The sequence below is a fragment of the Petaurus breviceps genome, unplaced genomic scaffold (genome assembly GCF_028583685.1).
Source record: "Petaurus breviceps papuanus isolate PSGF00001 unplaced genomic scaffold, PetGlider_PUasm1.0 38, whole genome shotgun sequence".
Taxonomy (NCBI): domain Eukaryota; kingdom Metazoa; phylum Chordata; class Mammalia; order Diprotodontia; family Petauridae; genus Petaurus; species Petaurus breviceps.
Window position 1 is genome coordinate 41,025,751 of NW_027186304.1, and position 26,906 is coordinate 41,052,656.

General features: G+C 35.8%; 1 protein-coding gene and 1 pseudogene across 4 annotated transcripts in view; one reads left to right on the forward strand and one right to left on the reverse strand.

The window, feature by feature from the left end:
* The window catches only part of SS18 (SS18 subunit of BAF chromatin remodeling complex), a 102,375-nt gene that overhangs the window by 36,106 nt on the left and 39,363 nt on the right, over positions 1 to 26,906 (reverse strand). For all 4 annotated transcript variants that reach the window (XM_069099830.1, XM_069099833.1, XM_069099831.1 and 1 more), the window contains 2 exons: positions 18,655 to 18,808; positions 15,956 to 16,177 (listed from right to left, as the gene is read on the reverse strand). In XM_069099830.1, the coding sequence (XP_068955931.1) occupies positions 15,956 to 16,177; positions 18,655 to 18,808 (376 nt within the window). The remainder of the gene's footprint in view (positions 1 to 15,955; positions 16,178 to 18,654; positions 18,809 to 26,906) is intronic.
* LOC138170470 (zinc finger FYVE domain-containing protein 21-like) lies at positions 1,950 to 15,500 on the forward strand (annotated as a pseudogene).

A 26,906-nucleotide genomic window follows, 5' to 3' on the forward strand; every position in this document is an offset into this window, starting at 1 on the left:
TACTGTGGCAAAAAGCCCAGGGGTCAAGTGACTGATGGGCGATATGACCAGACAAAGGAAGCAAAGCAAACAGAAGAATCCAACATTAGACTCCTATTTTGGGGACAAAAAGGAGCAAAGCATGGAACAGGAGGAAGACAATGAAGTCAGAACTCCTGCACCAAAAGCTTCTAAGGAAAATACGTGCTGGTTACAGGCCAGAGAGGACCTTAAGAAGCAGATAAGAGAAGTGGAGGAAAAATTGGGAAGGGAAATAAGAATGATGCAAGAAAATTATGAAATGAGAGTCAACAGCCTGACTGAGGAAAACCACACCTTAAAAACAGGCTAACTTAAATGGCAAAAGAGGCTCAAAAAGGCAATGAGGAGAAGAATGCCTCAAAAAGTCGAATTTGCCAGATGGAAAAAGAATCTCAAAAGCTCAATGAGGAGAATCATTCCTTCAGAATTAGATTGGAGCAAATGGAAGCTAATGACTTTATGAGAAATCAAGAAATCTGTTAAACAGATCCAAACAAATGAAAGAATAGAAGGCAATGTGAAATATCTCGTGGGAAAAACCATTGACTTGGAAAATAGATCCAGGAAAGAAAATTTAAAAATTATTGGACTACCTGAAAGCCATGATCAAAGAAAGAACCTAGAAATCATCCTACAAGAAATTCTCAAGGAAAATTGCCCTGATATTTTAAAACCAGAGGCCAAAATACAGGTTGAAAGAATTCACCTAAAACCCCCTGAAAAAGATCCCAAAAAGAAAACTCCTAGGAATATTATAGCCAGGTTCCGAAATTCCCAGATTAAGGAGAGAATATTACAAGCAGCCAGGAAGAAACCATTTGACTATTGTGGAAACACAATCAGGATAACCCAGGATCTGGCAGCTTCTACACTGAGGGATCGAAGGGCTTAGAATGTGATATTCCAAAGGGCAAAGGAGCTGGGATTAAAACCAAGAATCACCTAGCCAGCAAAACTGAGTATCATATTTCAGGGGAAAACATGGTCATTCAGTGGAATAGAGGACTTTCAAGCATTCTTGATGAAAAAAACAGAGTTGAATAGAAAATTTGACATTCAGATACAAGAAGCAAGAGAAGCATGAGAAGGTAAACGGGGAAAAGAAATCATAAGGAACTTATCCAAGTTGAACTATTAGCATTCCTACATGGAAAAACAATAATTGTAATTGATGAAACTTTTTTCAGTATTAAAATAGTTGAAGGGAATAGAAATATATATATATGGGTATTTGAGCATATGAATACATGTGAATATGTGTATATATGTTTACAGTTATAGAGGGCAGAGGACCAATTTAATAGGAAGGGATGATATTTAAAAGGTGAAATTAAGAGGTGAGAGAGGAATATAATGAGAGGAGATGGGGAGAGACAGAATGGGGTAAACTATCTCATATAGAAGAGGCAAGGGAAAATGGTTACAATGGAGGGGAAAAATTGGAAGGCAAAAGGGAATGGCTCAACCTTATTCTCACTGAATTTGGCAGGAATGAAATACACACTAAATAGGGTATCTCACCCTACACAAGAGTAGGGGGGAAGGGGAAGAGAGGGGGGATGATGGAAGGGAGGGCAGGCTGGGGGGAGGGAAGTTGGAAAAGCACTCACTTTTGAAAAGGGATGGGATCAAAGTAGAGAATAGATCAAGTGAGAGGTGGGATAGGAGGGAGGGAAATATAATTAAGTCTTTTACAATATATCTACTAAGTTAATGTTTTGCATTAGCTACACATGTACAACCTATACTGAACTGCTTATCTTCCCAGTAAGGGTGGATAACAAGGGAAGAAGGAAATGAATCTGGAATTCAAAAATCACATGTTTAATATATATATATAATATACTAGTATTGATACTATTTTACACGTAATTGGGAAGTAAGATATACAGGCACTGGGGCATAGAGATCCACCATGCCCTACTGGAAAAGTCAAAGGGGGTATGGGAGAAGATATGGGAGAGAGCAGATTGGAGGAGCGGATATTTTTTTTTTGGGGGGGGGGGGAGTGGGTGGGGGAAAAATGGGGAGAAAATTTGTAACTCAAAATCTGGCAGAAATGAATGATGTAAATCAGAAGTTAATAAACCATTTGAAAAAAAATTGATACAATAATACAAGAAATAATTAAAGAAAATTGTCCTGAAGCATTAGAACAAGGAGGGAAAGTAGAAGTAGAAAAAAATCCATCAATCATCACTTAAAAGAGATCCTATGAGGGAAACTCATAGGAATATCATAGTCAAATTCTGAAAACCCCAGCTCAAGTATAAAATATCAAAAGCAACAAGAATAAAACAATTTAAATATAATGGTACCACAATTAGAATCACACAGGAGCTAGCAGTGGAGACATTAAAGGACCACAGGTGTTGGAACACTACATACCAAAGAGCAAAAAATTGGGCCTCTGGCCGAAAATATCACACCCAGCAAAGTTAATCAGAATCCTGAATGAAAAAAACATGGGACACTGGATCAACTATAAGACTTTCATGATTTTGTATAAAAAAGAAAAGCAAAACTTGAACTTAAAGAAGATTTGACATACAAGAGCCAAGAGAAGTAAGAGGTACATACCAAAGACTGATTATAAGAGATTCAATAAGGACAGATCGTTTACTGTTTATATTATATAAAATGTAAGTCTAAGATTCTTATTAATAATTGAATAGTTCATAAGAAAACCCTGAGTATGATATGAATTTAAAAAGTAACACCATTTAGGAACACCTAGAAAGAGTAATTATTTTATACAAATAATTGTGAGGTGCAAGAGGAAGAATCAATACAAAGGAATTGGATGGGTAAGGAGGGTTAGTAGTTCTGGTAGCCTACTTTCCTCAGAAATGGGTTTGAGAGGGAACAATACATATATATTTAGAAGAAATAAAACAGAAGGGGATTAGGAAGGGAGGAGAGGACAAGAGAGGGATCTTTAGAGGAGAGGGTGAAGGAATAAATAAAAGGAGGGTATAGAAGGGTGTTTAGATTTGTGGGAACGGGAGGATAGGGGTGGGTTCCTTGGAGGGCAAGTAACAGGAGGGGCAAGGTAGCAAGCAAAAATAAAGGGGAGGGGGCAGGAGGGATAAGGAACAAGAGATATATAAAAACAAAGATCAGGAGCATTTGTTTGGGAAAGAATATGTCCATATATGTATGTGTATATGCATATGTGTATGTATGTATCTATAGTTATAGAGAAACATATCCAAACTTAATTGTAGCCTGGGAGAGAAGGGGGAACAAAGTAAAAATGTGCATAATAGAGAACAAAAGGAAACTTACAAGGAAGCAAAGATGGACACTGCTCAACACAACATGTAGTTATCATACAGGGTTTCTTGAAATGAAAATTTATTGTTACATATTTTGAATACTCTCATGTTCTACTATGCACATGACATGCTTTTTTTTCTTACTTTGTATTTAAGTTCCAATATTTACATTAATGATATGTTTTTGTTTCTTTTCTCTATTTTGTATTTGTGTTCTGCTGTTTAAGTCTAAAATAAATTTAAAAAATATATAAAGGCTACCCACCTCCTGAAAGAGAAGTGATAGAGACATGTTTTTTTGGCATTAGAGCAGGCAGATAGTGCAATAGATAGAATGACAAGTCTAGAATCAGGAAGACTTAAATTCAAATCTGGCCTCATTTTATGTAATTTAATGAAGTGTATCATTTATTCTCCTGGTTCTAAAAATTCTATCTCTCTGTATCAATCAATCAATACAGCTTTTCCCATATTTCTTTGAATTCCTCATGTCTTTTTTATTATCTTATTTCATATTTTATTTTTACCTAATTACATGTAAAAGCAACTTTAACATTCTTTTTCATTTTTTTCAAAGTTTGAGTTTCAAATTCTCTGTCTCTTTACTCCCTCTCCCATTGAGAAGGTAAGCAATCTGAAATGGATTACATATCTGTAGTCATGAAAAACACATTTCCATATAAGTCATTCCGTGAAAGAAAAAAAAAAAAAAGAAAGTTATCTTTTATCAGAATGCAGGATCTACCCTTTCTTTCTCTAGAAATGGACAGCACCTTCCACCGTAAGTCCTACAGACTTGTCTTGGACCATAGTATTGCTGAGAATAGCTAAGCTATTCATATATCATCATAGAATATTGCTGTTATTATATACAATATTCTCCTGGTTCTATTCAATTCACTTTGTATTCGTTCATGTAAGTCTTTCCATGTTTTTCTGAGAGCATCTGCTCATCATTTCTTAAAGCACAGGAGTATTTCATCACAAACATATACAATAATTAGTTCAGTCATTCCCCAATTGATGAACATCCTCTAAATTTCCAATTCTTTATGTAGTTTCCCTTTTTGTTTTTTTATCTCTTCAGATAAAAGGCATTTAAGAGGCATTGCTTAGTGAAAGGATATGTATGGCTTTATAGTCCTTTGGGCATAGTTCCAAATTGCTCTCCAAAATAGCTGAATCAGTATACAATTTCACCAGAAGTCCTTAGTGTTTTAATTTTCCCATATCCCCTCCAACACTTATCACTGGTCTTTTTCTGTCACATTAGTCAATCTGACAGGTGTATGGTTGTAGCTTAAAAGTTGTTTTCATTTGCATTTCTCTTATCAATAATGATTTAGAACGTTTTTTTTCATATGACTAAAAACAGCCTTGATTGGTTTGTCTAGAAACTGCCTGTTCAAATCCTTGGACCATTCATAAATTGAGCAATGGCTCTTCTATAAATTTGATTCAGTTTTCTAAGTTTGATAATTGAAGTCTCTATCAAAGAAACTCCCTGTAAAAATTTTTTTCCACAATAACCAACTGTATTTCTCTCCATCTTAACTTCCTTGTTTATCCTATTCTCTCTCTCCTTTTACCCTGTCCTTTCTCAAAAGGATTTTTCTTCTGACTTTTACCTCCCCCAAACTGCCCTCCCTTCTACCAGTCACACCCCCAACCACCCCCATTCCTTTCCCTTCCTACTTTCCTGTATGGTAAGAGAGATTTTTTCCTTTTTTTTTTGCTTTTTGGAAGGGGATGGGCAGGGCAATTGGGATTAAGTGACTTGCCCAAAGTCATATGGCTAGGAACTGTTAAGTGTCAGAGGCCGGATTTGAACTCAGGTCCTCCTGACTCCAAGGCTGGTGATCTATTCACTGCACCACCTAGTCACCCTAGTAAGAGAGATTTCTACACTCAACTGAGTGTATATATTATTCCAATGAAAGTAAGGCTCATGTCCTCCCCTCCCTGCTTCCCCCATTTTCCCCTCCACTGTAAAATCTCTTTCAGGTCTCTTTTATGTGAGATAATTTATTCCATTCTACCTCTCTCTCTCCCTTTCTCCCAACGCATTCTTCTTTCTCATCTTTTAATTTTATTTTTTTAAATAATCATACACATTCAACTCACACCTCTGCTTTCTGTCTATGTATACTGCTTTTAATTGCCTTAATAATGAGAAAGTTCTTAGGAGTTATAAATATCATTTTCCCATGTAGGAATATAAACAATTTTACCTTATTGAATCCCTTATGATTTCTCTTTCCTGTTTACCTTTTTATGCTTCTTTTGCACTTTGTATTTAAAAGTTAAATTTTCAGGGGCGGCCAGGTAGCGCAGTGAGTGAGAGCACCAGCCCCGGAGTCAGGATCCCCTGCGATTGAATCTGGGCTCAGACACTTAGCACCACACCCAGAAATAACTGGACATGTAACCTTGAGCAAGTTACTTAGCCCCAATTGCTCAAAAAAAAAAAAGTTAAATTTTCTATTCAGTTCTGGTTTTTTCATCAGCAATGTTGAAAGTCCTCTATTTCACTGAATGTCTATTTTTTCCCCTGAAGGATTATTCTCCGTTTTGCTGGGTATGATTCTTGATTGTAATCCTAGCTCTTTTGCACTGCAGAATATCATATTCCAAGCCCTCTAATCCTTTAATGTAGAAGCTGCTAAATCTTGTGCTATCCTAACTTTGGTTCCACAATATTTGAATTGTTTCTTTTTGCCTGCTTGCAGTATTTTCTCCTTGATCTGGGAGGTCTACAATTTGGATACAGTATTCCTTAAAGTTTTCATTTGGGGATCTCTTTCAAGAGGTAATCAGTGGATTCTTTCAATTTCCATTTGACCCTCTCATTCTAGAATATCAAGCAGTTTTGCTTGATAATTTTTTGAAAGATAATATCTAGGCCCTTTTTTTTATCATAATTTTCTCTCCTGGATCTATTTTCCAGGTCAGTTGTTTTTCCAATAAGAAATATCTAGGCCCTTTTTTTATCATAATTTTCTCTCCTGGATCTATTTTCCAGGTCAGTTGTTTTTCCAATGAGATAATCCACATTTTCTTCTATTTGTCATCCTTTTGATTTTATTTCTTGATGTCTCCTCATAAAGTCATTAGCTTCCACTTGTCCAATTCAAACTTTTAAGGAATTATTTTCTTCAGTAAGCTTTTGTACACCTCCTTTCTCATTAGATCAATTCTACTTTTTAAAGAGGTCTTCTCTTCAGTGAATTTTTGTGTATCTTTTTTCCATTTGGCCAATTTTGTCTTTCAAGGTATTTTTCTCTTCATTGGATTTTTGTTCCTCTTTTACCATTTGGCCTATTCTGGTTTTTAAAGTGTTATTTTCTTCAGCATGTTCTTGTGCCCCCTTTACCAAGCTGTTGACTCTTTTTTCAGGATTTTCTGGAATCATTCTCATTTCTCTTCCCAATTTTTCCTCTACTTCTCTTACATGATTTTTAAAATCCTTTTATGAGCTCTTCCATGGCCTTTTGACCAATTCATATTTTATTCTGAAGCTTTGGATGCAGGAATTTTGACTTTGCTGTCTTCTTCTGAGTGTGTGTTTTGATCTTCCTTGTCACCATAGAACTTTCTATGGTCAGAATCTGTCTGCTGTTTGCTCATTTTGTAGCCTATTTCTTGACTTTTAATTCCATGTTAAAGTGGGACTCTGCTTCCAAAGTGGAAGGGTCACTATCCCAAGCTTCAGGCTTTTTGTACAGCTATTTTCAGAGGTAATTCTGGGGACCTGTAAGTTTTTGGTTCTTCCAAGGTGGTATGATCTAGATATGTTTACTGTTCTCCTGTACTCACTGGCACACTGGTTTGTGAAAGACCATGAGAACTCTTTTCAACCCTGGAACTGGGACCACGTTCCTGACCCACTGCAACAGCAAGCTTTCCTGTGCTAGTACTTCTTGTACTGGGGCTACAACCCAGGACTGTGACCCAGATCCATGTTTAGACAATGAAACTGAGTCCTTTGGTGCCAGCAAAGGGATGTCTATAAATCTCCTTCTGACCCATTGTCCAACCTCCTTACTCTCTATGGGATACGAGGTCTGAAAACTACCATTGCTGCCACTGATTCAGTAGCCCTGAGACTTGCTCCTGGTTTGCTGAGCCCTAGTTTATGCTAGCATAGCCTGCACTAGACTGGGCTTCTCTCTCACCCTGCTGCAACAGATCTTTCCTGCTGACCTTCTAAGTTGCCTTGGGCTAGAAAATTGTTTCACTCCATCTTTTTGTGGATTCTGCCGCTCTGTAATTTATTTAGAGCCATTATTTCAAGGTATTTGAGGTGGTTAGGGGAAAGCTCAAGAGAGTCCCTGCCTTTACCATCTTGGTTTTGCCTCCTGAATTACTCACTTCTTAAAATATAATAATATTCTAAAACCAATTTATTTAGCCATTCTTCAATCAATGGGGTAGCTACTCTATTCTCAGTTATTATGATACCACAAGAATAGGAATTTTTTTTACTATTTATGAGACATTTCCTTGACTTCCTTTGGGTCTATGTCCAATGTCAATGGGTATAAAAAGCTTAATCACTTTTCTTGGATAGTTCCAAATTATTTTACAAAATGGAAAATTTTCCCCAAGTTTATTTTTTATTATAAGGGATGGTTCTCCTAGAGGAGAGTTAGGGTAAGCATACAATGGGAAATGTAGGTGATGGGAAAATATATCAATAAAAATGCAATTTTTGAAAAAAAGAAAAGGCAGGTTAAAGTTTAGGTAAAAAGTATTGGTTGCTAACACTGAGGTGAAAGCTAACTGAAAGCACATAATTAGATAGCCTTCTTGAGGGAGGAAGGGGAGGAGAGGGGGAAGGAAGAGATAGGGAAAAGAGAATCCAGAGGGAGAAGAAGAGGAAGAGAGAAGAGAGAGAGAGGATGAGAGTGGTAGGAGACGGGGACAAGAAGAGGGAGAAAGTGTTTAGTGATCAGAGGACAGAACCTTAAGGAATGATCAAAATAAGAAAGAAGAAAAACCAGGGGAAAACAAAAGCAGTCAGAAATAAAGGGAAAGAGAAACAACTAGGAAATGTGAGAGAAATTAAATGAGGAAAGATTTTCAAGAAAAGTCTTAGTTAAGTGTTTTAAATGTTACAGAGAATATTAGGCCCAAGAGAAAAATCACTAATGTATCTGGCACCCTATTTAGCAAAGCTATTTCAGCAGAAAAGTAGAAGCAAAATTCAGATTCAGAGGATTAAATGGATGAGGAAAGAAAATACCATGCACAGATCACCTAATCTAAAAGTTTGTCCAGGAAAGAAAGGAAATAAAATAGTAAACAAGTAAAGATTTTTTAAAAGAGAAGAAAAATGTGTGTGTGTGCGCGTGTGAAGAAAAAATCAGAGATCAGGAGATGGGAAAGGGAAATTTTAAAGATCCAAGAGAAAGGAGCTGGAGTCAAAGAAGTAAAAAAAGACAAAAAATACAGTACTGAGGTAGAAAGGAAAGAAGCTTATGCCTACTGGCCCGGCCTTCAGTACAACAATGGGTGAAGTTATGGCTGGGGAGAAGAAAGTGGATATGCAAGAGAGCAGGCATGATGGGATGGAAACTTAAAGCTCTTCCCTGCCCCCCTGGGGGGGAGCGCCCCTGGAGCCTGGTTTTTCAGTAGATGCTTCTTGATGGGCCAGTGAGTCAATAAGGTTGTTACATTTTCTGAGCCAGGAGAAGGCTATATAAGTCCTGATGTGTAGCTTTGTTTTGGGACTCACTTTGAGAAGTGTTCTGTGATTTGATCTGTATTCTGGGAAGCCGTTGTCCAGAGCCCCCCCGGCTTTGAAAAACCCAGAATGTGGAAACCCAGATGTTGGCTGGGTATGGATGTAATGGTTGGACAGTTTGGAAATCTGTCTACTTGATGTTTCTGTCTTGATAATTCTGCCTGTATGCTTTGAAGTTCGGGGTGCTGACCTTTTCCCCTCAACAAGGTAAATGATATATGTCTGACTGATTAAAGTAAGCTTGTTAACCCATTTTGAGTTGCTTTCCTTTAACAAAGCAGATCCAAGAACCTGTATTGGCAGCAAACCCTGAGGACGCTTGGGGTGCTTGCTGCTACAATAGGAAGCCAAAGTTTTTACTCCTTAAAATGAGAAAATCCAAATTAGACAGAATTGTAATAGTAATAGCTAGCCACATGGACTGCAATCATAAATATTTCTAGGCAACTGTCCATCTACCCAGGGCCACATGTGTAGTGGATAAGAACCTCTAAATAATATATGTAATTGATAAAAAGAGGAAGAGGGAGAGGCGGAAAAATTTCCTTAGAGGAAATGTAACTTAGTTAATGAAAATAATAAGAATGGTACTGGAAACAAATGCTTCTTGATATACAGTAGGCAGGAGGCTTTGACATTTGAGGGTCTGGGTTTAAATTCTGGCTCTGCTACTTTTGAGTTTGGGGAAAGCTATCCTCAGTTTCCTCATCTGTAAAATAAGGTCTTAAAGACCTCAGTCCCTCAATCTTAGAATCTATGCACTTCTTAAATATGTCATTCTATTAAAGTTCATTTCTGTTTAGTAAAGTACATCTGCAATAACCAACAGCATCAATACATTTTAAAACAAATATATAAGAGTTTCAGTTATAAATGCCTCCATTTTTTAAAAGGACTCTCCCAACATTTTCCTGACCACAATTCCTATCTTTTGGAATAAGTGCAACTATGGTAAATTTCCAGACACATTTGAAAACCTTGTTTGTTTTATTTTCTTTTCAATTTGTGTAGGAAACTAAAAGCAACCAGGATTTTTTACTTGAAAAAACAACAATAACAACCAACAACAAAACAAAACCAAAACACAAGGAAATCCTACTAGTAATATCACCAACTACCTGAAATTAAAAAAAAAAAATCAAATCTTTGTTCTGGGAAAAGGGAAAACTTACAATTGCCATCTGGTATAATTCTTATCATTATCTCCTGAGAATCTCCTTTCTCTCATTTCAATTTTCAGTTTCTTCAAAGCTAAGATACCTTCTGGTCAATATACTTTTATTTGGTAAAAAAGATTTTTTTTAAAGCCTCTGACTTTCTAGTTGTGTCCTCTAGTATCATTTTTCCTTTCCTAGTAACCTTTTCTGTCTTATCATATAGGGTCAATTGCTTTGAATCCAGACCCAGTCTTGTAGTGATCCAGGTCATAATCAATGGGGAAAAATTTGATCACAAATGCAAGTAATTCCATAATGAAATGCAATATAATTAGCTATGTTGGGCTAATTTCCATGTTTAAAAAGTAACACTGTGTTAGGAGTTCAAAACTATCTAAAATGAAATATTTCTTATCCTTTAAGAAGTCTCTTCCTAGAGATTTATGTTGCTGTGATTCTAATCTGTGCTATCCTTAACAAAACCTCCTAAAACTTAAACCACAAGTTTCCAAGATAACATAACAATTTCAGTGTAGCATGACATGCCATGTCAATACCACTGAAAGCTCAATCAGTATCAACTAATGATGAAATAAGTGTCAATGTATAAATACAGTATAGTAGAGTTAGTGGCCTGATAAGAGGATATATCAAGATAATTTCCTCTGATGACTTTCTAAAATAATTTTCATCTCTAAATAGTAATTTTTTTTTCTTTTAGTGCAAAGAATTTTATTTTATCACATTTATATAGCACTTTAAGGTTCACAAATCGCTGTCCTCACAATAACCCTATGAGGTAGGCTCATAGAAATTAAAATAATTTGCCCATGATCACACAGCCAGTTAAGTGTTAGAAGTACAACTCTGGATTCAGGTTTCCCACCTCTTCATGTAATGCTCTTTCACTACACCATACTGCTGCCCCTTCAAGAATGTGCTTTTCACTCTTTAGCTACCTATGAAACCTTAATTAGCCTCTTTGAGTCTTGGTTTTCTTATGTGTAAAATGAGAGCATTCCATAGATCAGGGCTCTTCACCTTGTTTGTGCCATGGACCCTTCAGGCGAAGGGTGAAGCCTAGGGTCCCCTGCTCAGATACATGTTTGTAAATGCATAAAACAAAACATATATAATGACAAAGGAAAGTAATGACTGAAACCAAGATTAATTCTTTTCCTACCTAAGTCCATAGATCACCTGGGATTGAAAATTCGCTTCTATCAACTTAGAAAGATTTTTAGGAACGTGTCAATAGGGCAGCTGGACTATTCACTATGGTGGGATGAGATGGGAGGTAAGGTTGGAAAAATGTCAACTGGGGTAGCCCTGGGCCAGATGGCCTTTGCTGACCAAGATGGCAAGAAGCTGGTATACTTGCCCAGTGGGCCACACATGGCCCCCAAGCACTGGGCATTTGGCACCCCCTTTGGCCTCAATGAACAGCAGTGGGACCCAGACAAGGAGAGTCCAAGATGTATGCAGTGTGATGTCAAGTTTGACTTCATCCACTGTGAAGTACTATGATAAATATAGCAGCAACAAAGTACCTCTTCTTGGATGGCATATGGACCGCATATGACAGTGGGCAAAGTGTGTATTTTATGTCTTAGAAAGATATGGAGTTTTATGACAAGCAACTCAAAGTGCTTACAAACAGAGCTCCCTTTGTGTAACACTAGGAACATCCAAAAAAATCTGAACTGATAGTTTGTTATCTATCTAATAATCAGAGGCAACTGATTCTGAATAGAAACAGCCATTTTGAAATTGAAATTGCTCAAATTTCAAATGCTGAGATACTAACTGAGGAGGCAATACTTGAGCTGCAGGCATGTTTCTCCAGTACAAGGAGCCTGGAGCTCAGGATGTAACCCAGATGAAGTTCATTACCAGTAAAGACTCGAATTCTAACAAAAAGTCAGCCACCTGATTAGCAATCATACTTATGGCAGCCAAGCTCCTCTATGAATCCCAGGAACAATGATCATGGACTTGTTTGAGAAGCTCTATGAATCTACTTTTAAGTTCACAGTTGATTAATTCTATAAGTGCTGGGAAATGAACTCAAAGTGTATGAAAACACTTAAATGTTCAATGATCTAGTGCAATATGTATATGGTTTTATTAATGCTTTAAATGCAGTTTCACATTTGACGTTGCACATCTCATTTCACTGGTATTTATTACGGGCTGAGGAAGAATCTGACCCATACTACTATTACACGATCAGGTATTTTTAGGATAATCTGTACTATTATCTATACATGTCTATATCTATATGTATTCAATGTTTATATAATACATACTAGGTTTACGATAGAGCACTTACTAGTAGGTCATTTCAATGTTCTTTCTTGCATTCTTCTACAAAACCAGAATTGCTCATGGGAGTAAATCACTCAGGATTTCTGCTTGATATTTGAAGGTGAAATATTCTAGTGCTGAACTAGCCATTACCAACAAAACTTATTTCGTTTTATACAATGTTGTTTTACAACGTCACTAATTGGACTTTGATACTTACTGAAGGGAAAGTTTGTATTGTAGCTTTTATGGTCCAGGTTTTATGCTTTTTACTTGATTAAAATGATTGTACAGCAATTTGTGTATAAAACATGATTATAAACCATTTTAAAAAAATTTTTTACAAACTCATTATTCATTATTATTAATTTGTCATTAGTTAATAGTATGGGAGAGTTCTTTCCTTCAATTAATAAATCCTAGCCCTTTCAATAATACTAACTTAAATATGGTAATCACTTCTTTTCCCTGTTTCCAGTGATACAGTGATAAGCACATGGGAACACAGAGCTATCAGAAAGTAAGTTACAATATTCTGTTTTTGAGCTGTATAAAACAGAAACTCTATATAGTTTCTGGTTCTGCTCTCAGTTCTACCATAATTGCAGTATGAACATAAACAAAGCACATGACCTATCTGGATCTTAGTTTCCTCATTTGTAAACTGCAGGAGTTAGGACAGATGATCTCTAAGGATCTTTTCAGGTCTAAATTCTAGACAAAAAAATTAGGAAGTTTTAAAAAATGAGGAATTTTAGTATGGTAGTAGTTTAGGATTCTTTGCCTTTCTTTTAAGACAGGGTAATGCTAACAGTGGATTCTACTGTCACTTGTTTCTATATTGCAACTACAAGTTTTCCAACATTTAATTTTAATATGGTTAAAGCTTTACTTTATTTCAGTATAAGAAATTCCTTTAACTGATACTTTATTGTGGAAATGGACAACTAGGGAGACACAGGACTTCAATTTAGAATGAACCTTAGAAAAAATCTTATCCACCTCTCTCATTTTAAAAATGAGGAACCTCATTAGGCACAAAGGTTTAGTGATTTCCCCAAGGTTACTGCACTTGCAAGTAGCAAAGTCAAAATTTGAAGAGGTCCTCTAACACAAAACCAGCATAGAAAATTCCAAACACAGATAACTTCTATCATAGCACACAATTTGTTCTTCCTATCCTGCAGTACACACTGACTCAAATTATCACTTTCATATAAAGCATTCTTGTGACTAAAGAAAGTAAATCTCTATCTCCATTCTACAACTGAATTCTGTTTTTTTTTTTAGCTATTTAGTTTATCTGCAATATCTAGAATGTGGGTATAACAGAACACACAGCTAATAAATGACTGCTGGTTGGACAGATGATAAGAGGACAAGTTGTCTTGCCACAGAATTCAAGGACATAAAGCACTGCTATATTTTAATCAAAATTTCCTCAATGATGTGCTATCTTCATTTCAAAAACCTTTTACCATCTTAACCAGACCTACATGTTGCCACTTTAGTGCACAGTATATATTTTCTAATGAAGAATTTCTGAAGTTGAGAGCATAAGGTAGTAAATGATTTAAATGCTATAGCTGAAGGAAAAAAAATACATAAGTATGATACATGGCAGTGAACACAGCAATCACTGGTCTCTAAGTATAAGAAACATGTGGCTATAATGCCTCAACTTCTTTCTTCAAAAAGTATTCAATGTTTTCTACATGCACATTGCTACATGCATTATTTTTTGCTTATAAGATCTTGTGATGAGTCATATCAAACCATGCTACAACAACCACTTGTGTGCACACACCCTACCTTTTCTTAACTATAGGTTTTCTAAGAAGTGTGCCATCATTACTGTAGTTGTTGTCAGAATCATTATCACTTTTCTTGTTCTCACTTCGGATAATCAAACTGTGTAGAAACATCTGAGCTGGCTCAACTCCCTTCTGATCTAGCACTGACTGGATCTTGCTGTTGCTTTGAACCTTTAAATGACCTAATAAGAAAAAGAAAACATTCCATCATGGGCACTAGATAAATCTGGAAAAAAATGTGGAATAAGTGCCAGTTTTGTAAAGCTACATTTTGAGTTATCTTCCTCTCCTTTTGGTGTTTTTACAAAAAATATTATATCATTCTCACTATTAATTTAATGATGAGACTAAATCATTTGACTTATGTTAAATTAACTTACAAATTTCTTAAGAGTTTGTACATTTTAGTAATTCATTTTTAAAAATAAAAATTTGAACATATTAAATACGAAAAATAAATTAAACTGTACATTATGTTCCTATCTTCCATCCTTTTCCTTAATGAAGGCATCTTCAGAATGGCAATATGCCAAATGTGGAAAGAGACACTTAGCAGGACAGAGCGCCACTTGCTGGTTTACAGATTAAAAAGAAATAAGGTAACCTCATTCCCTGAAGTTGATAGCTAATTTTAATCATATCACTCTAGCTCCTCTAAAAAGATCCAAGTATAAAGCCTCTCTATTACATATATGAAATAAAATGCAAATTATTTTTATTACTATAACATAGAAAGACAGCACCAGAAAATATTCAAATAAATCAGATGCCAATCAGTAAGTATTAAAAAAAAACTCCGATAAAAAAGGCATTTTAAATGGTTCCAATTGCTAAAATAATAAAAAAATAAAAAACTTTTTAATGAAAATTATCTCAATTTCTTCTCTATAATTACCTGTGAGGTAACTAAAATGTGATGTTTTCTAGCTTTCAAAAATTAAAAATTATAGAGTCCCAGGGGAACTACTGTGTTTCCCCGATAATAAGACACTGTCTTATTATTTTTTTGGACAGAAAAACACCAGAGGGCTTATTTTCAGGGGAGGGCTTATTTTAATGAACATTGACAGCAATTTTAATAAACAAGTAAATGTGAACAAAAAAAAATGTACCTTTATTTAATAAGCAAATCACTGGGGAAGAACAGGATGACGCGCTCACTGCTGCAGCTCTGAGCGCGGCGTGCGTTTCACGGGGGGGGGGGGGGGGGGGGGGGGTGCATACAGAGGGTACCGTAATGTAGCGTGTAGCGCAGGGGATCACCTTCACTACAGTAGCAATCTCAATAGGGCTTATTTTCAGGGGAGGGCTTATTTTAGAGGAATCTTACACAGTAAGGGGAGGGCTTATTTTCGGGATAGCTCTTATTATCAGGGAAACAGGGTATCAACTAACATCACCTACAAGCAAAAAGTAAATAATATAAAAAAGAAAACAAGTACAATTTCAAAGGATAAAAGAATTCTACAAGTCAATCTCAAATTCAACTATTTTTGTGTATAATAGCACTGTTGTCACTTATTTCATTTATTCATTTATGTACTAGATGGAAAAATAAAAGGAAACTTGTTTTAAAACAATTAAGCAGTAACTCTTTTTGACCTAAACAAAATAACAACAAAATCTGTTTACCTTGGTTTGGTTGCATGTTCATATTTGGTCTAGGGCCATAGTTTCCCATAGGTTGTCCTTGACTCATCGTCATCTGATTCTGTACTGGCATACTTTGTGAGGATGGCACTGAGTGGTTGTAACCTCCCATGGAACCATGATTACTTGAAGGCATGTTCATGGAACTATTTGTCATATTGAGCTGATTGGGTCCAGGTCCTTGCATAGGCATATGGTTTGGCCCTTTGAAGAAAAATGAACAACCCCAGTAAATTGATGGTCCTTCCAAAAAGATTTTTGGAAGTTTTCATTATATAGTACTGCAAGTAATGTGGTTTTAGTGTGTGTAAAGTGAATTTTTGTTATTTTTTCTTAAAAGTTCAGTTTCCCAGGATCCATAGCCATAACAATCTCTTGTTCTCACAATTATGGTTCAAAACATCTCCACCATGCTTACGCAGCATTATATAATAATAAATAATATAAACATCCACTGCGACTGCACAGTGAGATACAAGGATAAGGTGATATAAATTTATGAAGCTATTGCTGGCAATATGCCTTCTTTTTCTGTTGCCCTATAAAGCAGGTGGGCAATGGTGAGTGAATGGGGAACCTTAGGGTTGAATGAACAAGTTGGAATGCTGTGAGTTCCTTGAACAGCCCCCATCAAGGCTTGGGGGGAGTCTGTATTTGCCTCATTGAGGCTTGAGGAGATTTAGGGGTAACACAAGTTGTGCCTGTCTTGACTGACCCCACTGAGACATAGGGAGAGTAGCCCCCCTCTTCTTGCCAGCCCCTGTGAGATGGGTGATTAGGAAAGGCTATAGAAGATTGTCCTCCCATTATCAGCAATCCTCTTCTCAGAAAACTAGAATAAAGTAAGATTATTAACCCCTTCTTAGTGTCTTTCCTGTCTGACCAGATCAAAAGTGAACCTGTGTTAGCAGCCCTCCTGTGTGCTGTGTTTATTTGTGTTACAAGTACTATGAAATAAAATTTTAAAACAGAAGCTCAAATTGGGAATTAGGAATGTGGACTTAAGGTAAAGTTTATCCCTAAAAGCCAACTTTCTACCTTTTAGTGGGTAGAACTTAAAAGTCAAAAGCAGGTTAACTATTGCACCAGATTCACCACTTATCTAAGCTAGACATGTTTGATAGTTCCTTGTTATTATTTTTTCTCCCTTTTATGCCACATGAGTATATTATTCAATGGATGTTGGCAACTTCTGGATAGACTCTAACTTCCTTAACTATTCCAAATGGTCTAACAACAGATTTCATCAAAGACCATGTCAACAGTAGCTTTGGCATATGGAAAGGAGGAAAAAGGATTATCATTCCCAAGGTCCATATCCAAATGTCTAGTTTCAGGATGTAGCAGAATTTATGTCAAAATCCTGAACCAAAACCTAGACAAAAGTGACACAATACAATGTGCCCTAACTTACAAGGTCGTATATTTCAATTTTTTGGTTGATGATAAACTTCAAAGCAAGATGAGGAGGTGGAGTAAAACATTCATTTGTACTGTTTCCCATCTAAAAACAAAAACACTAGACCAAGAGTAAGGAAAACTGAGCTCTCTTACAACTATATTTGTTGTGTCATCTTGAACTAGTCAACTACCTGAGTCTTGGTATCTTCATCAATCTGGAAGATGAACAAAATAATCTGTCAGGACAATTTGGGTCAGTGAGTGGACAGGTAAGCCAGAACTCAGCTGCCAAAGCAGTATGCCTCTAAAGTGCAGCACGCCAGCTAATCAAGCTGTCCTGACTCTAAATGCCATTTTTAATCGAAATCTGGCTTAGGTTGGTTAAAGAACCTCGGGTAGAATATAATGTGATCCCTCCTTCTGTTTCCACTTTCTCCTCTACTATTGGGACCCACTGACCTAATTAGCCATAGAACAGACTGATGCTCAAAAACTAAAAGGTTGAAGATCACTAAATTTAAAAATATGCCTCAAAGCAATTTGAGAGTAAGTAAATAGCACCCAATGGCCTGAGAATTAAGAAAACTTCCAAAGGGGCTGCACTTACAGCAAGGGAATAAAGACACTAGGGAATTATTAAGACACTAGGCTTATTACATAAAAACTTATCTTATTTTTCCAATATTTTTTGATGTTTTATTTTTCAAGTATTCTTTCTAATGTCATTCTTTAATAAAAATCAGCACTGGGATTCACATTAATATGCAGACATGATCTCTCAATGAAAATTTAAAACTCAAATATTGCTAATAGCATCAATAAAGTGTTAAGAAAAGTTAGTGCCAAATTTAGACTGTTTTATTTCTTTTTTCTGTTTCTTCAACCATGGTGCTATTTTTAATACAAACTTAAAACAAGCCATTATAAAATGCATACTTTCATAAGATCTATTCATGAACAGATAAACCATGGGCCAATACTTTTTTTTCCCCAAAAAAGCTTTTAAATCCAGCTATATTGCGTGGTTTCAGACAGACTAAATTTAGCCAGCTCTGTTCATCAGAGGAATGCTGTGTGTCAGCTACATCAAAGCCCAAGGGCAGCCTGATAAACACTGAATACAGGTCACGTAGCTCTGTAGCTAACAAACTCTAAGAGAGCTTGTACTCGGGGGCATTCAAAGCAGTTTTGTCATCAACAATCTAGTATCCCTTGAGCCCCCATGTCGTTTCAGTTGCTAAGCAACTCTGGTGTTAATGTCTTAGAAGAGAAAAACTTACCAGGCATCTGGCCGTTCATCTGGTTCTGCATGTGTGGTGCAGGAGGACCCCCACCTACCATTCCATCTGAAGACATGTTGTGAGAACGTGGAGGTGGGGGAGGGCCACTCTGATTCATCCCTCCTGGACCCATAGTCATATTCTGTGTGGGTGGCTGAAAGAAGACAGTTTAGGGAAACAGGAGAAGCAGTTAGTCTAATATATCAAATGTACAATATGTTGTAACAGTTGCCTATATTATTAAGTGAGGTATGAAGAAAAGGACAAATGAATTTCTTATTTCTAATAATTTGACATATCTCAATATTAATTTCAGTGACACACACATTTAATATTTCCATCAACTTTACATAATGGATAAATTAACATGCACACAGAATAAGAGCATCTCATAACCCAAAAGAAGACCACAATTAAGGTTTGTTCTGCTTGTTAAAATTTAATGATGAAAATGGCCAAAAATTTAAAAGTTCCCTAATGAGAGACTTTTCCTTATCTATGCAAAACCTCCAAACATTTGTTTTTTCTAAGATGTAAAATTGGGTAAAATAAAATAAATTTAAGAGTTGATCCTCTTTTCTGTTAATACCTATACATTACATCTACAGCCAACAACAGGCTTATTTCTGAAAAGGAGGAATGACCAAAAAACTAGAATATGAAAAGCCTTAAAATGTTGATGATGCTTTTTTTATTACAAAGGATATATGGATATATAGTAAAGGATAATTTTTTTTTCTTTAAACACCAAGGACCTAGCTTAACCCAACACTTTTTGTTGAATACCTCATGGACTAGAAACACATTACTGATAGCCTCCAAGGGTCCAGAGACAGCTGCCTCGAAAGGATGCCTTTGGCAAATTTCCTAATGAAATTGTGAGGAAAATAACTGACTAACCTTGAGAGTTCTAAAAGGGACATAAAGAAAAAGAACAAACGCATAAGGTGATCTGCAACACCTGGCTTCAATCTTGGAGATATTTCAGAACAGAAATCTAATGAGTACTCTCTCTCCAATTCTCTCTTTAGACTGGCAGAAACATGTAAAGAATCATCATACCTCTACAATCACTTCCAGTCCTTAGTAACCTCTGGGACCATCTCTGCTTCTTTGTATACACAGGCTGAATGCTTTTGCAGAAAGACAAGACACTGCCCTGATTCCATCCCTATAAAATTCACAACACTAAATCCTTACTGACTATGCCTTGTTATGATTCTTGCTTCCCAACATGCTCGCAAAATCTTAATATTGTCAAACTCTCCATTAAAATTTTAAACTTCTTGCCCCAAAATTTCTATCTTCCTTAATAACCAATATCTTGTTTCATTTTTTTTAAACCGAAACCATCAGAATAAGCACTAAGTACTAGCACATTCCCTCCTTTTAATCATTATTTATTTACTTATTTCCTTCTGTCCTAGCACCATGAACTCTTATATTCTAGAATACTAACCCTGAAGTACCGACCCTAAACCCCGCCACCTTTTCCCATCTTCCCTTTTCTTGCCTCCTTTCTGTTTCCAAATGTTAATATGCTATCTTGTTTCTACTGCTTCCAATTCCTAGCCTTTAGTTCCTTTCTGAGTATCCTCCCATCATAGTTATTTAACCTACCTACTTTTCTCAAGACTTTGATTCCTTCCTAAGAAAATCTCAATGGCTATCAAAGTTTTATTTGCTAACAATGTAATGGGTTTCCCAAATTTCTCCACCTAATTCACTTTTCTCTACTTAATGTTCCACCATCAGCTGTATAAGTCATACAGTACACCTTACATCCTGCTATCACACAAAAACATAAAATGCAAAAGCAGAATTCCTCACTATTCTCTTACCCATCAACTTAACTGGAAATAACATTTTATCTTGGAGATTCTTCCCTCACATTATGGCTCAAAAACTACATTTTTATGCCTAGGCTCTGCAACTCTGTAACAGAAGGCCATCGAATAGAGTAGAATGGTTTATGAAGAAAAAGTAAAGACAATGGAACTAAATCAAACGCATGGAACAGTTGACAGAGCACTGGATTTGGAAGTTAGCAGACCTCAGTTTGAATCCCAGTTCTGCTACTTACTACCTGACCTTCGGCAAGTCATTTCCCCTCTCTGGGCCTCATTTTCCTCATCTGTAAAATGATGGGGGTGGACTCAATGACCTCTAAGGTCCTTTCCAGCTCTAAATCTATGATCCTATGAGAATAAGACAGGTAGATGGAAAAGGAGTGAGATTCTAAAATTGAAGCTATAAGGGATTTCTCTGTTCCTGAAAAATATATAAAGAGTTTAACTTTCATCCTCTTGTCCTGATAACAAAACTGTTATTTTAAAATTTCACTAATATAACATACACTATATTCATTAGGCTCTCAATTATTACCAACCTAAAAGTCCTTATAATTGCTAACAATGTGTGGGGAGAATACAGCAAATCTTACCTAAACCAAACACCATTATTAACTGTAGAACTGAGTACTGAATAAAGATACTTTTGCTTTCATATCATAACCACAAAGCCAAAAAGGAATGGAAAACAGTAAACAAATATTGCATATTTTACTATATTTACTTTAAATATTGTAGATGAAAATATATACAAATTTAACTAGGGGAAAACTGTCCAATATACATTCATAAATATGAAGTGTATAAAGTTACTAATGTAATTATGATGATTATGGATCACAAAAATAATTCTGGCATATTAGCTAATCTAGACTAGCCTAATTTAAGTAATTAGGCATAAAACTAAATCTTGACTTTCTAGAGTACCTAAAAATATTTTTTGTAAGTCACCTTTTTGCAAAGTATTATTCTCAAAGTAATATAATTCTGGATTTCTATGATTCATTTGTGTTATTATCAATAATATAAATCTCCACAAGGAGGCACCAAAATAACACATTAAAGATTTTTAGTATTACAAATACTGATATTCTACAAAATTTGAAATAAAATTCCTCTAATTTCTTCCATAAAATACAATTCATGATAATATCTATTATTTTTTACTGATTTACACTAAAAATTATAGGCTCATTTTCTTAGAATAAAAGGATTCTTGCACTGTGTTCACTACAGGAACCCAGGGTGTCACAAATCAGCAAACATTTATTGCACGTGTTATCTGCAAGATACTGAGCTAAAAAACATCACCTGTGTCACTTCTTCTAGAAGTACTACCTGTTTCAGAGATTACACTTAAGGTCAGGAACAAAAGCATTAGCAGGATTTTTTTAATTCCCTAAATATAGGTTTAACAATGTATCTAAAATTTGTTCTTTCCTTCATAAATTCTGTAACAGTGAAATTCTGGATGATACTTTATCATATAATGGTGTATTATACAATGAAAGATCACAAATTTGGAGCAAAAGGCTAGGGATTCAAATCCTTATTCTATTTATTTACTAGCAGTGTTACCTTGGGAAAACCTTTTCACATCACTCTAGGTCTTGGTTTCCATAAGAAAACTGGACTACATTATCTCCAGGTATAAATTCTATGAGTCTATATTATTAAGAAAATCTGTTAAGGTCTTCTCACCTTAACCCAGGTCTAAGAAAGAGTAGAAAAACTTGTGATTTCCTATTTTTAATTCCCCTAGCTATTACAACAAAAGTGTCTCAAAGAATGTTAGCATACCAATGCTACACTGGGAAATGGGGCAGGGTTGGGAAAAATCAACTGACCTTCAAAACTCTCCAATGAACTTAAATATGATCATTTAATCCTCCTCCAAATATTTTATATGAATTTTATTCACAGTTTAACAGTAGCTAGCTAGTGTGTAAGGAAACCAAACTTGTAGTAAGGAAGATACTTAGGTGTGTGACCTTGGGCAAATCACTTAATCTCTTGATCATCAATGTCTTCATCAATAAAAAGTAAATAGTGAGTAAAGTACCAGCCCGAGACCTGAGTTCGGTTCCAGCCTCAGCCACCCCCCCCCCCACACACACACACACAACACACACACACACACACACACACACACACACACACACACCCCTCACCCTCAATTGCCCTCCAAAAGGCGAAAAAAAAAGTAAATAATACTACCTACACTTCTCAAGGTTGTGAGGATACAGTGAGTTAACCTAAGTCCAATACTTTATCAAACAAAGTGCTCTAAGACAGCCGCCTATTATGAACTACAGAAAAATGAACTGTGTTAGTAAAATCCCACTATGTATATAACCAACATGCTTTCAAAACTTCTAACTAAAGAAACTTAAGTTCTTCAAAGGAAGAATTACTGAAATGAAATAAAATGTCCTAAGAGAAACAAAAATAAAGAGAAAGTAATCCTCTTAAGCTTTGCAAAGTATTGCTTAGCTTTCAAAAGTATACAATACACTGGTTTTCATTTAAACTGAATCACAAAATATTAAAATTACTTGATGTATACATGCTTTATATTTATAGATCTATTTTACCTGAGCTCTTATTGTCCTAAAATTATGACTATCACCATTTTAAAAAGTATACAAAGGCACCCATTAATGAACAACTGTAGTAGGCACCATATTAACACTAAGTAAGAGTTGTGGAGTTTAGATTTAATTCTTTGCTTTTATTTCATTCAGTCACAGGAGTAACAAAGTACAATCCTGATCAGCAACTTTGAAGTCCCAAGACTAATTTGGCCTCAGTTGGGATAATTTGACTAGGTCAACCCTTTCAGAGGGACCCTCTGAAGATTTAAAAATAAAATGCAGTTCAAGAACAGTAGGTAATCATAAAATTAGTATCTTGCAAGGCAATGATAACACTGTTCAATCAGCAGGGTGTGACAACAGTTTGACATTTAAACTAACCCTCAATACACAGGTCTTTATTTTCGTTTTTCAGAACTATGTTATTCCCCCTTTTGTGACTGAACCAAAATTCACGTCTTTCATGAACTCTTCCCAATTCATCACAGTGCAAAATGGTCTTTGCTTTCTCAAAGTCAGAAAAAAAAAACATGAAATCATAGTGACTAAATCCAATACAAATTTATAAAACACAATCTCAAACGGGTCCTCAATGAGGCAAGGCGATCCTTTTACACTTCCTTAATTGAGTCACTATCCCACTCTCTACAGTAGCTTTTCCAAATTTTTCATCCCTCCTCAAATTCCCTATGGTTTCCCTTCTTTGTAAAGAAAGTTGACTCATGTTTTGAGGCACAAAAATAAAGAGCCCTCTTATTCCCCCCTCATCTCACACCATTCAGAAACCCTCCCTCATCTCTTCCTTCATCTTTGCCTCATATAAAAAGGTATAGGTAGCTTTTCCTTGTCAAGACAAAACCTTTTACATGAACAAGTGAACCTATTCCATCCTGCCTAGCAGACTACCATCCTTCTACTTCTGCTCTAATTTTCAATCTCTCCATGTCTACTGCACAATCCTAACACATACATTCTTTTCTCAATCCCTCATTCTTCTAGAACTTGCTGCATCATTTGACACGACCATTCTCTCCTCCTTGAATACTCTCTTCTGTCTAGGTTTTCTCATGAGACTGCTCTCTCCTGGTTCTCCTCCCCTTATCCCTTGATGAATTCTCATCAATCCCTATGGATTGATATCATCTCAGATGATTCTCAGATCTATTTATTCAATTCTTACCTTTCTCGTGACCTCCAGTCTGCCTACTGGACATCTTGAACTAGATGTCTCATAGACTTCTTAAACTCAACATGTCCAAAACTGAACTCCTTATTCCCCAAAAGCCCTTCCCTCTATTTTTTGAGGAAATAATCAGGGAAATAGATACTGATATTGATAGTTGAGTAAACTACAAAGAGTTCATACAAATGGAAACAGCAAAGTGAAAACATTCTATAAAAGTTGCTAAATTTCTTATACAAAATGATCTGCCCTTTTCTTCTTTAATTTATCATAAAAGGCTTCCCTCTTCCCCCATCATCAAAAGGATATGAATGTAAGTAATTAGGATTGTATTATTCCATGTTTTTCTTCACTTTATCTTACTGCCATTTTCCTGAAATTTTAATTTCAAAAACTGATTAAATCACATGTTACTCTGGATACATCTAAGTTTTTCTGAACATGTAAACTTGAAGGGTTGGTCAAGTGAGAGGAAATCTAATTTATGCCTTTTTTTAAAAAAAGCTTTCTATAGGAGTTGTCAGCATGTTATTGAAGTGTGAAGTTATAACTCTTTATGATCAAAGGAGAATCAAAAATATATACTTAACGTGGCACTACTGCGAAATGGGTGTACTATGCAGTCATGTACCAATTTTTTTGTACTGTGTGTTCTCTACCAGAAAATGTTCTTCTATTATTGTTTTTTTAACTTTTGACCATTTTTTAAGTCTGCTTATTGCACAATTTGCCACAAATTCATTCCAAGTTATATATTTGTTCTCCAATCTAAAAAATCAAAATTAAAACAAAAACTTTAAGTCTCTGTTTCCTCACTTGTAAAAAAAAAAAAAAAAACAATAATACCAGCAGCAAATACCACGGGGTGGTTTGGAAGATGAAGATATGTATGTTTCTTAAGTCTTAAAGCACTAAATGTCTGTCATTATTACTGTCTATATTTCTTCATCTCTTCTATATTTCATTTACATAGTAACAAAAATAACTAAATTAAGTTGCTTTTCACTTGTTAAGTAGCCCTAAGATGAATAAGATTTTTTTTTAATGAATAAAAAACCCTCAATAGAAAGACTGACCCCTCCTATACCTGTCTTTGATTTAGAACCATAACCTCTTACAAAATCTTTTTGACTTGTTGGAAACAAATGAAGAAATCACTGCAACTGGAAGTCTAATTAAACATGTTAGAAATTTATTGCCACACTAGTAAACTAGTTAAGAACTTTAAAATTCAGTGCTCAAATCAAGTATGGCATTGGAAATTCTACTAAGCATTATAGGTGGCAAAGTGGATGAAACACTGGCCCTAAGAGTCAGGAAGATGAGTTCAAATCAGAACAAGACATTTATGAACTGTGTGACCCTGGGCAAGTCACTTAGCTCCTGTCTGCCTCAAAGTTTCCTAATCTATAAAATAGGGATGATTGTAGCATCTACCTCCCAAGACTGTTGTGAAGATGAAATGGGATAATCATCATAACATACACAGTGCCTGGAACATAGTAAGCACGATATAAATGTTTGTTATGACTATCTTCCACCAATACAAAAACTAGAGATGCAGAATGGTTTAGATTGTATAGGGAGCAATAAAGAGCCTGTGAAGTCCCACCTCTGAAAAATAATGGCTGCATAATCCTAGGCAAGTAACTTGATTTCTGGTGACCTGGCCAACTCATGCTCTAAGTTGCAGAAAAGGTGCTGACAGCCTCAAGTTTCCTATACTAATAACATCACATGTCTATTCCCTATCCCCCTATTAAAAAAACTTAAAATACACTTTAATGTTGTCAATATAATAAAAAAAAATTTCCCTAATCCTGGGGGAAAGTTCAGAAATTATTTTGTAATATAAAAAAATGAGGATTCTTCCTCTGTTTACTAACAAAATTAAAAGAATTCCCTCTATACATTATACAAACCACCAATCTTCAACCACTTCTCAAATTCTGTGTGTGTGCATGTATACATATACACATATATTGAGAGACAGACAGATAAATAGATATACATATAACCCTTACTTCTCTCTAAATCCCTAAAGGGTGATTCTTTTTTTTTTTTTAAGCAATCAGGGTTAAGTAACTTGCTCAAGGTTACACGGCCAGTTATTTCTGGGTGTGGTGCTGAGTGTCTGAGCCCGGATTTGAGCCGGTGCTCTTACTCGATGAGCCACCTGGCCGCCCCTAAGCAATTGGGGTTAAGTAACTTGCTCAAGGTTACACGGCCAGGTGTTTCTGGGTGGGTGCTAAGTGTCTGAGCCCGGGATTCGATATCCAGGTCTTCTCAACACTGGAGCCGGTGCTCTTACTCGCTGTGCTACCTGGCCGCCCCACTAAAGGGTGATTCTGAAATATTAAACTTCCTGCTCAGTAAGACACCTTAACATACCCTCTGCTAGTGATGTCACAGATTCAAGGGATGAATATTTTATCATTTATACCGAAAACTGTTCATGGGGATATAAAAATTGCCAGCTGAGAGCTTTGGAGGGCATCTAATAGAGTCAGAAGTATGACATCATAGAAAATTGCACTCCAGGGACCCAAAAACAATATAAGATGTAAGAACAATTTCATATTAGGTTTATGTTCTTTTAGAATAAATTTTTAAATGTTATTAAAG